Genomic DNA, 13,693 nt, shown 5'->3' with positions numbered 1-13,693 from the left:
GACTTCTCTACCATTTTATTTGCCCCAGGAGACAATGGAGCAGCATCCGAGAATGTATTCAAGAAAATAGTGTGAGCTGAGAAGGTAGTTACAGTAGGTAGGACTCTTGCCTTGCACATGGCTGACACAGATTCTGTCCCCAGCACCCCAGATGGTCCCCTGAGCCCAGCCAGGAGTAAGCCCCAAGTACCCCCTGATGTTGCCCCAAAAGAAAAATTAAAATAATAATACAATGTGAGCCAAGGATTTTATATCTAGCCATCCCATCATTTGAATACTTTTTGAGGAAATTATGAGAAGATGGAATATGAGCTAGCCAAGAAATAGTAAAAGGAACTTCGATAAAAGGATTGGAGATCTCAGCTCATTGACATTCTTCCTGGGACAGTGTGGGTCTTTGGCAGCTGGCCATATCTTTTTACCTTCCTCCTGCCCCATAACCAGTGAGATGATAGGAGAATCCATTAATAATCACATTGACAAACAGGAGTGAACCGCTTGAGGAACTTAAAAACTTTTAGAAGAATGCCTGTAAGAAGACAAATTGGATCAAATTCAGCAGGGTGGAATGGGGGTTGGGGGTGGGAGGGATGCTGGAATCTTTAAGGAATGCATTCACTTGAATTTAAAAAATGTATAGAGCTGTGACAAACATTGCATGATCAGTTGGAAACTGAATAGGACGGAGTCTCCATGTGACTTAGTAGCACTTAGCAGTGACAAGAGCCTATAGATCAGATGCTGAGTATGGATTTGGGGGCAGGAAAGGTAAAACGGAATGCCCAAGGGGCAGCAGAGAGCTGTTGTGAAATCATTCACTGCCTCTCATTAGCTCCCATGTTGTCCCTTGATTGTTGGGCATGGTAGGGTAAAATGTAGGGCATGGTAGGTTGGTATGTAGAGTTTGGTAGATTGATATGTAGAGTATGGTAGGTTGGTAATGTAGGGTTGATAATGTAGGTTGATATACATGGTAGGTTGATGTGTAGGGTATGGTATGCTGATTGTAGGGTATGGATAGATTGATATGTAGGTTATGGTACTTTGATGCGTAGGGAATGATAGCTTGATGTGTAGGGTATGGTAGGTTCATTTACAGGGTCTGGTAGGTAGGTATGCAGGGTGTGGTAGGTTGCATGCTACTATACCTGCAAGGCAGATGAATAGGGATTCTCCTATATGAAAACTATAGCAACAACAAAGTTTCAGATGTTTGAAGATAGTATTATAAGAATTGGGTGCTAAACTCAATAAATCAGAATTAGTAAAGAAAAATAGCAAGTTCACACTAAAACTAAAGAAGGCTTTAAGTTTAGGTGATGTTCTTTAAAGCACATCAGGAGATTTTTATATCCATGAAGATAAATTACCTGGAAAAGTTGTAAACATTTGCTAGTGGAATCTCAATTAAATTGATTAAAAACTAGAATGAACATTCATATCTAAATGGTAACTTAATTAGCTGACATTAACAGAAAAGGATCCTGAAGTTCTGGTATCTGCTTAGTAGAATTATAGAAAGAAAATGGGGACAAAAAAATATTTGAGGTAGAATTGAAGGAAACTCCTATTGCTTTAAAGAGACGGTTTTCAAAATGAGAAAACCACCTGGCAGAGGGCAGGATGAATAAAAAAAGAATATCTATCTCAGTACATCTGTAAGGACATTTCAGTACCAAGGAGTAAGAGGAAACGAAACCCTAAAGGTCAAGAGAGAACTGGTCACTTTGTAGGTAGGCAGAGTCAGGTTGGCATAAAGCAGTCTTTGACAGTGGTGGGAGTTCATTGAGAAACACGGGGGTATTTAGAAGGCTTTTTAGAAATACCTTCAAATATAACAAGAAAAACGTTATGTTGAACTCAGCTTAACCCTTCCAACCTTGTGTGTCTGCATGATAGAATAAAATATTCTTTCAAGTTAAGAATAATTGGAGAGGGGAGATAAAAGGTTATGTACTTTTCATTTGATTTTAGAAATTAGATATCTAGAATTTAGATCTTTAGCTTTTCTCAGTATGAACTTGGAACTTAATTTTTTTTTTAATCATTGAGAGAAGTGAAGCTGAACTTAATCAGACATTGTTTTAATAAGTTATTATCTTTGCTGAAACATTTTCAGAGATTCAAAACAAAAAAAGGATTAAAAGTTAGCCATAACTGATGAACTGTACAAAGTTTCCTACAGTGATTAAAACATCTTGTTATTTGATAATTGACCCTAATTGAAACTGCATGCTTAACCATAAAAACCAAGTTTAGGTAGCTGAAAGAATAAAATGGTTTCTTTTCTGTGTCATGCTTGTCCTAAGATATTGGAAAGAATTACGGAGCTAATACAGTAGTTAATTCCTTTTTTGGGTTGGTTTGGGCTTGTGAGCTGAAGTGAGCTACTAAGATAAAAATGCTTATGCTTTATCCCTAATAATAAATGAGTGTAGCCACGTCCAAATTAAACTTAAATATCCCCAGAAGGAAAGAAAAACGTCTTTGTAGCAATTTGTAACAGAGATGGGGCAAATGGTATGGATTTATGAAAATGTACCGGGCTCGTGTAACTTGCAGCATGATCCCCTGGGTTTTGGAGACTTGAACCTTATGAACCTGGGACAGAGTAATGTGACCTGGCCTTATTGTAGCCCTAGACAAAGTCACAGTTGTTGAATGACTACTAGATTGTGCTCAGCCAAATGGATTGGTTTTTATCTTTTCTATTTTCTATTTTTTGGGGCATTTTGACAGTGCTCAGAGGCCACCAGAGCCAAACCCGGCATGGTCAGGGCCCTCGGGGTTGCACCCAGACATGATCTGGGGACCATGTTTGCAAGGCATGCACCCTAATTACTCCCTGTACACTTTTTCTGGCTCCAATGGTATGATGGAAGAGTAGGAACATTTTCTTTCCAGTGCCAGGAAATGAAAGCTTTGACATCTCAGTTTTTCACCCATTTTTCACTAAGACTCCACCCTTATGGAATACATTTCCATGCTAACTTAGAGCAGTCTGCCAGAAATCTGAGAAGTAGCTAGTGGGTCTTTGTAGTGATAGGTATAATTTGGGAATGCTAGAATTTTTATAATATTAATGTCAGAGCCACGGATGAGACAGTGGCAGAACTCTTGGTGAGGCTTTGGAACAATCCTGGCAAAACGTAAACACACACGCATATAGTGTGTGTGTTAAGTGCATGTGTGTATGTGTATGGATATATAAAATCTCATATATATTCTATATATATTCTTAAAATATACAAAAACAGGTAAGTAGAACTAATTTGGTGGAGGAGAAAATTGAACTTCAGTGACTTTAATGTTTGTGCTTTAGCAAAAATATATTTAATGTTAACAGTTCTTTATGCCACCTGTTCATCGTTTAATTTCCACCTTGGAGTTGCACGTAATCTTTGAAATACAATTAGTTCTTTTCTTTTTAAGTTAAATTTTTATTTTATTTTAGTAAATTAATGATTTGAGCTCAATAAAAATTCTAAGCGTTTTATTTTATATCATATACCAAATCTTGAAGCAGTTATATATATTTCTAATCTGAGCATGCGAAGCTTGTGCTCCTCCAGCCCCTGTTCTGCTTTAGTTGTTATGAACATTCTAATTCTGTCCAATCCTTTGCTCCAGTGAAAACACCGAGTATACAAATGAGGACCAAATAAAGAACAGGATGAATGTATTAATTATTAATAGGCAATTCCGAATCAATACTCAGAATTATCTCTTTGATAACAACTGGGAAATGTTTACAGTCTGAAGATTGCACCACAATAAGGAAGATACCTTTTTTCTTTTTAATGAGAAGAGGACTATTATAGGTATAGAGATGTTTGCAAAAAAGTTTTTAAATTTTATTTTCATAGAGTTGTTCACAATAATGGATTACATTCACTGTTTCGACACCAGTCCCACCACCATTACACCTTCCCACAACCATTATCTTTGAATTTTCCCACCACTGCTCAAACCTCCTGAAAAGGCAGGTGCTAGGTAATTTTTTTGCATTACTTGTTATGAATAGCATACTCGTGGCCACACTCTTCTAGAATTCTAAAATTTTAGATAATTAGGGTCTGGAGAAATTTCTGCAGTGAGCTGCTCAGTTCTGAGATTCTTTTGTGTGTCTCTGGATCATGGCCATTAATGAGCTTAAATAGCAGCCAGAGGCAGTTTGTGGGCGTGACATCCAGGGTCTCATAGGGATGAGGAGATGGGAAGTACTGACCCACCCCCTATCCCTTATGGCCTGGCGTTTCCCTCACAGATCCCGCGTACCTGGACTTTTCGTTGGGTTCTGGAAGTTGGCAGCTGCCGGGATTCCTAGGAGCAGGTGTAGAATCTGTTCTTACTGACTTAGTGACAGGTGTCTGTTTTCTCACAGATGTTTTTGTAAAAGGTCATAATTCCCTTGAATTGAGGCAATAGAAAAGTCAGGTTTGACTTGAACAAAAATAGCATAACGTGTCACACAATTACATTTATACTATTAGGGTAAAAGGAAGAAAGATTCATCATACTCTAGAAAATTTGTCTAGAAACTACTTTAAATGTCTTCTTGCATTTTTTAAGTGAAATGTTTCACTAAATTTGCATGTCATTGTTGCCCAGGACCACACCAGTTTTTTCTGTATTCTTCCATCTTTAGTGTATGTACTGCCAAAAGCAAGCATTTTTTTCTGTTTCACCCACTTGTAAGAATATGACTTGAAAGAAGTAAATGCAGAAAGATGGGTTTAGTTGCATCATTCTTATTCACCTATCTTCTCTTTTATTAAATGGTAGCAAATTTAATATAATAATCGCTTAGAATAAAAGAGAGGATAAAAAAGGATACAATAATAAGGATATAAAAGAGCAGTAGCTACCTCAGAGTATGAGCAAGAATATTTACTCTTCGGTATATATCAGCACCTTATGTATTATTGTTGATATGTAAAGTGCCAATATGTATCCGTCACTTGTATATCATATTTATATGATGGAGATTACAGAGTTTCGAGAAAGGATAGTTTTTGGACCCCGTATATTTCACTGTCGCTGGGAGAGAAAGGGAAACTTGAAATCCCTTCTGGATCTCTGCCCAGTGAGTGCCAAGCAGTATTACAGTAACTCCATGTGATGACCAGGGACTGGTATTTAGTAGTATTAAGACAGAGTTTACTTTTTCTGGGAACCTAAATGGCCTCATTCCTAGGGAAGGACAATCTAATGCTATTGACTCTGTTGCTTTGTTCTGGTAGATGTGTATGGACTCGGAAAAGCACATGATCTACACTTTTGGCGGCCGGATTCTGACGTGTAACGGCAGCGTGGACGACAGCAGAGCCAGTGAGCCTCAGTTCAGCGGTCTGTTTGCTTTCAACTGTCAGTGCCAAACCTGGAAACTTCTTCGCGAGGACTCCTGTAACGCTGGCCCGGAGGACATCCAGTCTCGGATAGGACACTGCATGCTATTCCACTCAGTAAGAAATTCTGTACATTTCACAGTTTGTTGTCCTCTACATCTCAGTGTGGAAAAGGAATTGGTCAAATATAACTCGTGAGTAAGAGATGAAAAACTCCCCATTAGAAATGAATGACTAGTTAGCAGTGATGGACACGAAGCAAAACTGACAGTTTGCTATTAAAATTCTTCCTATCAGCTTAGTCATTCCTGAAGGTTTATCACCTGGTTACTGATCCAGGCATATTTTAATGACTCTTTCATTGCTTATCTAGATTTGCTATCACATATTAGCTCCTATCTGTCTTGGACTTTTCTACTTATTGACTACTCTTCGTAAAATCAGCTTTCCTGTTGTTCTTAGTTTTTGCTCTGCTACTCATTATTTAAAGTATATTTAGAGAATTAGAGATGAACTTTAAAGCAAAACCAGTATAAAGCAGTATAACCAGTACACTTTTTTTATTTTTGTTTCCAAAAAAATTTTTTTTAAAGCACCGTGTTTTGAAAAGTTATTCATAGTTGGGTTTTAGGCATGGGATGTTTCGTCACTGATATCAGCGTCAGCTTCCCTCCACCAGCATTCCCAGGCCCTGTGTGCCTCACCCTATAGCCTGCTGTCTCAACTGGCACCTTTTAAAGTTTGCTTGTTGCACACGCATTTCTTTAACCTCTTCAAGTTATACAATGAAACCTTGGGTTCCTTCTGTGAAAAATCACTTTTAAAAATATTTTAGGCTATCTTGAACATATAACATGATAGAAAGAAATCTGGGCCCTAGTGATACAGTGGGCAGGGCGTTTGTCTTGCTGCGGCCAACCTGGGTCAATCCCCAGCATCCCATATGGTCCTCCAGGCACCGCCAGGAGCAATTCCTGAGTAAAGAGCCAGGAGTATAAGCCCTGAGCATTGCTTGGTGTGACCCAAAAATCCAAAAAAAAAAAAAAAAAGAAGTATATTAAATACCAATATGCTTATTTATATGTTTCACCAGTTACCATTGGATTATATGTTTCACCAGTTACCAATGGATTTCCATTTTCATGTCTCTACCCCACTTTTATTTCTTTGGGGTTTTGTTTTGTTATGCTTTGTTTATTTTTAAGGTGTTTTTTTTTTGTAATGGAATATTTTAAAGCAATACAAGATTTATAGTTAATTACTAACAGATGTTAGCTGCGTGCAAGGCAAACGCCCTACCCGCTGTGCTATCGCTCCAGCACTGGCTGGAGCGATAGCACAGCGGGTAGGGCGTTCGCCTTACAAGCGGCCAACATGGCCGACCCGAGTTCGATTCCTCCGCCCCTCTCGGAGAGCCCGGCAAGCTACCGGGAGTATTCGATATGCCAGACACAGTAACAACAAAGTCTCCAATGGAGACGTTACTGGGCCCGCTCGAGCAAATCGACGATCAACGGGAGGGCCTTTACCTTTACCTTTACTAACAGATAAGAACTTTAACAAAATCTGAGGGGGGAGGAACAGTACTACAGGCAGGGTGTTTGCCTTGCAGGCGGCCAACCCAGGTTTAATCCCTGGCACCCCATATGGTCCACTGAGCCCACCAAGAGTGATCCCTGAGTGCAGAGCCAGGAGTAAGCCCTGAGCACCACCGGGTGTGACCCAAAAATAAAAGAAATTTTACAAAATATAATTGCAATAGTAGTATAATACCCAAAGTAAAAATAATTTCTCAGAATCACTAAATTGTAGTTTACATTCTTTTTTTAAAATTCAGAAATAATGAAAAATCTTGTTTCATAGTTTATTCAAGTCAGTAGCAAAAAAAACAGATCTGTGCATTCCCTTTAGTTTTTATGTTAAATTTCACTTAGTCTATAGTAGCACTGCTACTTCCGATTTCTTCCCACATGGTGCTCTGTTGCATGGGATCTGTCATCAAATGAGTTTTGTGCCAATTTTAGTTTTAAAGGGATATTTCTGAATTCTTCATAGAAGTGACTACTTCTCCTTCCTTTGCCCTTTTTTTTCTTATTTTTCAGAAAAATCGTTGCTTATATGTATTTGGTGGCCAGCGATCGAAGACCTACTTGAACGATTTCTTTAGTTACGATGTGGACTCTGATCATGTAGACATAATCTCAGATGGCACCAAGAAAGACTCTGGAATGGGTAATGGCATTTAGTTATCCCTCTCTCTTGTCTTAATTGTATAGGTAGAAGGCCCACTTTCTTTTTCTAACTGTTCTTTATCCTTTCTTCATTGTTTTAAAATTTTGTGTGAGAGGAAGAGATTTCTGCCAGTTAATTTGTTTCCGCTTAAAATACTATTTTCTGTGTACTGAATTAAGAATGTATAAATTTTTAAAGGAATTATTCATGTGTATATTTGTTGGGGAGGGGATAGTCTCTGAAAGAATTAATATATTTTGGAACAGAGACATTAAAGGTTAGTGAGCATGCTTTGTATGCACTAGGCTCCAGGTTCAGTCCATGGTCCTCTGAGCACTGCTGGGAGTGACGCCTGAGTACAAAGTCAGGAGAAGGGCTCGAGAGATAATATAGTGGGTAGGGCACCGCTTTGCTTGAGGCCTACCCAGGTTCCATCCTAGGCACCATATCTGGTACCACCAGGACTAATTCCTGAGTGCAGAGCCAGAAGTAAATTCCCAGGATTGCTGGTGGGGCCCAAAAACATTCTCCCCCCCCACCCCCTGCCCTCAAAAAAAAAAAAAAAGCCAGGAGTAGCCCCTGAGCACTTGGAGGTATGACCCAAAATTAGTTAACAAAAATTACTGCATATAAACGTACCTCTAGTTTGCTAATCTTTTTCCACCTTGTGTTTCATTCTCATGACATGTATTAAACCTTAGCAAAGTAGAGAGCAGTTTTGTTCTGGAAGGTAACTTCATGTCACTGGTAGCACTTTAGAAGTTTACAGATCCATCATCTAAGAAGTTTCTCTTTTGGCAATAAATAGGGTTTTTCTGAGATAGTCCTCACTTTATGCATATTGCTTTGGCGTATATTGATAGTGTCCTATTCTTTCTCAAAAGTGTCTTATTTTGGATGATAATTTGTGTCATTCTCCTACAAAGTAGTTGCTTTGCCTGTAATTTAGTACGCGTAGAAGAATGATATTTCAAACTCAGCAGTATAAAATGCCTAAACTAAACAATAAGGTATAAAATTAGATCAGGGACCAAAGAGAGTACAGCGGGTAGGGTTCTTGCCTGGCCTGGGACCAACCCAGATTCGTGTTCTGTCCCCAGTACCTCATCCCTGAGCCCTGCCAAGAATGAACTCTGAGCACAGAGCCAGGAGTAAACCCTGAGCCGCACTGGGTGTGGCTCAAAATCTGAAATAAAATAAAATTACATCAGCTTGCTTTCTTTTTACCTCTTAGCTCACGGTCATTCACGGTCCTCCCGTTGTTCATCGATTTGCTCGAGCGGGCCCGGTAACGTCTCTATCATGAGACTTTGTTGTAACTGTGTTTGGCATATCGAATACATATTATTTGGAAAGATAGACCTTTTATTAAAATAGTTGTTTATGTTCAGATCCTTTCCTTTAAAAAAATCATTCCACCATTAAAAAATATTACATATGAATTGATTTAACCCTCACAACTTTCTCTATACTTGCTTAGGCAGAGACTAGAAAAGATTTCTAGATGCTATTGTTTTGGTCACCCTCACCTCTCACCCTGTCTCCCAAACTAAATAATCACTCCGCAGTCCCCACCGAGTCTGGTGATCACTTCCAGCCCTGAGCCCTTCCAGCATTGTCCACTGTGCACTCCTGTTTCCAGTTTACTTTCTCCATTGCCACTCCTAATGAGCTTTCAATTAATTTGAAATAGCTAATCATGAAAGAGAGAGACAAAAACAAACCTAAAAAGAGAAATTTGGAGTAGTGGATGGACACAGGTAAATGAAAGTAATTACTGATCAGATACGGTGTTTGGGGGCTAGAGCAATAGCATAGCAGGTAGGATGTGGTAGGTGTGCCCCTCTTGGAGAGCCTGGCAAGCTAATGAGAGTATTCTGCTTGCACCGCAAAACCTGGCAAGCTCCCCATGACGTATTCAATATGCCAAAACTGGTAACAGTAAGTCTCATGATGGAGACATTACCGGTGCCCACTCGAGCAAATCAATGAACAGCGGGAGGACAGTGACAGGGTTTTTGGGGGGAGAGGTACTGCATCCATACAATAATAATTGGAGTACGTGAATGGTCAGGCTAAGATACTTTCTGAAAAATGAATTTTGTTAGAGAAAAAAATGTGGAGGAGAGTCAGGAGAGATGGTTTGATGAGCTGCTGGAGCACATGCTATGCATGTAGGAGGCCTGAGTTTGACCTCCGGGCATCACGTGGTCTTCTGAGCAGTCAGGAGTGCCCCCAAAGAACACAGGGTATATGACTCCCAAACAAAACAAAGAAAAATAGAAGAGTTGTCAATAAATAAGGATTTCAGTAAAATCCAGGAGGCTAAATCCTGAACAGTGTTTCTCCATCTGTTGAGAACTAGGGAAGTGAAGGCCGCTGAATTATAAAATTAAAAACTCAAAATTTCCCCAAATTGAAAGATATTAATCTCCGGCTCAGTACATTGCATTTAGAAAAGAAAACAAAAAGCCTCCCTCTGAAGGCACTTCCTTCTACATTAGAGAATTCTGTGTGTTGTGTCTCCCTTTTCCCCACGTATGTAAGCCCTTCTTCTGTGTGTTTTAACATGCTGCTGGGAAGCAGCTGCAAGCCTGGGGATCAGATCCCTTCACTCGGACCGGAGGGAGCTCAGCGGGCCAAGCAGGCCTGGCCTGGTCCCTCCCCACCCTCACCCCAGCACCACCAGGGCAGTTCCTAAGCACCAAGCTGGCAGTAGACCACATCTCCGCTAGTTGTGGCCCACAACCTCCCACTCCAAGCCCCTCAAAAAAAAAAAAAAGATCCCTCAAAGAACACAGTCTCATGAAGAGAGAACTATACTTCTAAGTATTGTGAAGGGGAAAAACTTAGGTACTACTGGTGATCCCTAGTTAGAGTAGATTAGGAAACTGTTCCTGATGAGGTGAGCGTTTAAAGAACGATGTTCACCACGAAGAATAAAGCAAATACAAAGGTCCAAAGCAGGAAAGAACTTAGGTGTTCCAGGAGTAGATGGGGCAGCTGAGGGTGCCTTAAGTTGATGTGAAATGAGGTTGGAGAAATAGCTGGAGTATGATCATTCAGTACTTGTACAAGTGAACACAGTGCAGTTATTTTCTAAGTAAGGTTTATGTCTGAGAGGGTCGATGCCAGAGTTTAATCTGAGTTGTAAAAGCACTATGCTTTGGTGTATATCAGAGATTCTCAAACTCTTGGCCTGCCGTCTGTTTTTCAGAAGCAAAATTATTCAGTGCTGAATAATTCAAAATAAGTAGAGATGCCTGTATCCCCATTTATACCCTAGGCTACTGCTGACCCCCTAGATCCTCCCAGCACCCCCGGGCTGCAGTATCTTCACTTTGGGAAGTTTGGTCTAGATACACATTTTTCAAGTGGTTCATCACTGTGTGATTGACGATCTTTATAGCAGAATTGAGATCTGGTCAGAACTACCTGGAAAATTTTCCTCTTTCAACACCCCCCTCCCAACCCTACCCCAAACTCTTCTCTTTCTTCCTTGTCCCAAGGGTTTCTGCTCTTTGGCCAAGTTTGAGAACCTCTGTTGTAGCTCTAGAAAGCCCATTTCAGTCCTTAGTGAGGCGGACTTGGGGCAGGCTACCTGATATCCTGGCCTTGGCTTGTATGTAAGTGAATAAAACTGTATTTTAAGGAAAGTAGTATCCCTACTCATAGCTACTCTGGGAGATGAGCTGGATTGACCTTAGAGTTTAGGCTGGTATTTTTGTGGGTATCTCAGATTTTCTTAAGAGTGGACAGTATTGACAGACTCACTGATCTATTCAGTGACCAAGTCATGTCACTGTTACCTCGCTATACCACTAGTTTGAACTGTTCTCATCCCCTGTTCTGCTTCTGTTTCTAGACTTCTTCCCGGCTCCCCCAAGCCTTTCCCGCACTCTTAATCAGTATATAGCTGTTCTATGACTAATTCAGTGCTACAGGACCAGATCCTGTAACATTTACGAAGTGGGTATATTTTGTCACTTACAGGTTATTAATAGCAGAAGCACTGAGCACGCAAGTATAAATAACAGCTCTGTCTTCATGGGGCTTGTAGTTATGTATAGGGAAGAGAAAAAAGTAGATTGGCAGCCTTCCCTTTTGATTTACACTGGTAGGAAAATATTGTTAAAACATGAGAAACTTGATTGAATTTTTTCATATTTACCCTCAGGATTAGAAGCCTAAACTCAGTCAGTCTCAGGTTCCTGTATGATAAGCCAGTTAATCCTCCAGTGCGCTCTCTGTATTGACCCTGACTTGGCCCCTTTTTTTGGTTTCATGAGTACTGAGTACTGATTCTTTGTAAAAAGCTTGCTTCTTGCCTTTGGCTTTTTGCCCGTGCCCAAATCACTTTTCCTCCCACCTCCAGCACAGAAATGACTTATGTTGTATTTCAGATCTTTCATAGATCATGGGAATTCTCTTACCTCCTCAAGCCCAGGTTAGGAATTAAAGCATTTGGTTCAAACTTTGAACTCATTCTGTGTTTTCTTCTGGCAGTATAAATTTGACTCTGCTTTTCAAAACCTGTAAAAGGCTCATCTGAAAAACACAGATTTTTCTCAAGGTTTCTCAAAGAACATTTGTCTTTTCAAAACACTAAATTACCTCTCCTTAAAAAAAAACTTTCACTGAACTTGGAGTAATCAGAAAACCTCATGTCAGAACAATTATTTATTTTATTGTACTCCCATAGAATTACTTGTACATGATTTTTAAAAGCCCTTTGAAACTCCGTTTTGTCATGCTTAGTTATTACTTATCTTTTAAGCCATGAAAAGTTCCTATTAGAACAAAGCTGGGTGCTATTTAATTTTCCACATTATTGGGCATTCTTAGAAAATACAAATTTTCTTCTATTCTGTGGATGCTCTCTAGCTCATTTAAACATTCGATTTATTAACTGTTCTTCTAAAGCTTTTTTACTACAGTTAATTACTGTTATTTGAGATGGACTTAACATATAATTACTATGTTTGTCTATGATTCAGTAATGTGGGTTATTTGATTAAAACTGCATTTATTGTGTGTTTCAAATTGGATTGTTTGAAATCATAGAATGAATGTGAACTATGGAGTTCATCAGTTAAAGATGGAATATGAAAAAGTCTAGCTGTTTGTTACAGCTTTCTGTGTCAGATAATATCAGATCTCAAAATGGTTGCTCTTTATAGTCAACAAAATTATCTTCAAAGATTTAACACCTCAGAACTGGAAAGAACCTTGAATTTTTTTAAAACCAGAATATAACAATATTCGCCTCACTAAGATTTTAAAATTCAGTGGATAGGCAACTGCTCAGGAAGAAGAGATTTATTAGTATTATGTCTCACGTATATAATTGTATCAAAATTCCACATCAAAATTTTGGCTTTATTTCTGGATAACTCTGACAATAAGCTTGTAAACGGGGAGAGTGTAGCAGATTCCCCATATGTAAATTCAGTATTTAAAGATAGTTGAAGCTTACATTTCAGAGGCGTCATATTGCTGGGCCTTTATGGTTTGCTATAGAGATTCAGTCCATTTTAAGATGATTATTTTCTTTTATCTGTATTATTCATGATAACAAATTGTCTGTTGGGTCTTCATCATTTGCCAAGTGCTAAATCCAGCATTGATGACACAGAGCTCTTACAGCTTTAATCCATGTTTTATAGTAGTTATGGTTTTCCTTTTTTTGTTCTGTAAATTCTCTCCACTGTGTTTCCCATATCTGTCCTTACTTGTTCCGTTTTGTTCTAACTCTAGAGATAGGGTAATGAATTAAGAATCAGAAGACTTGGTCTCTTCATTCTTGTTTTCCACTTTAGCAAACTTCACAAGCTCTGCAACTTTGGCAAAATTAAAAAATCTCTGTGGGCCTGAACTACCTCATGATAGGGCGTTATCTAACAGTTTTAGTCCCTTCTTGTTGTCAGGCTATAAAACAAACATGAGTCCTATGCTATCTGCAAAATCTGATTTTTATCCATAAACATTTGAACAAAATATCACTGGTTTTCATTTTGGCACTGGGAATGTGCTCACTGTCTTTTTTGAAAAACCAGCATAAGTTTTTATGATTTTTTAACCCTCTGAGACTTTCACTTCTTACTTAAATTATT

General features: G+C 39.0%; 1 protein-coding gene across 5 annotated transcripts in view; it reads left to right on the top strand.

The window, feature by feature from the left end:
- MKLN1 (muskelin 1) overlaps positions 1-13,693 on the top strand; it is a 346,539-nt gene that overhangs the window by 301,481 nt on the left and 31,365 nt on the right. For all 5 annotated transcript variants that reach the window (XM_056123894.1, XM_056123893.1, XM_056123892.1 and 2 more), the window contains 2 exons: positions 5,244-5,465; positions 7,451-7,580. In XM_056123894.1, the coding sequence (XP_055979869.1) occupies positions 5,244-5,465; positions 7,451-7,580 (352 nt within the window). The remainder of the gene's footprint in view (positions 1-5,243; positions 5,466-7,450; positions 7,581-13,693) is intronic.

Source organism: Sorex fumeus, unplaced genomic scaffold, assembly GCF_029834395.1.
Source record: "Sorex fumeus unplaced genomic scaffold, SorFum_2.1 ptg000048l, whole genome shotgun sequence".
Taxonomy (NCBI): Eukaryota; Metazoa; Chordata; class Mammalia; order Eulipotyphla; family Soricidae; genus Sorex; species Sorex fumeus.
The sequence above is the reverse complement of the archived record's forward strand: the minus strand, read 5'-3'. Positions and strand labels throughout refer to the sequence as shown.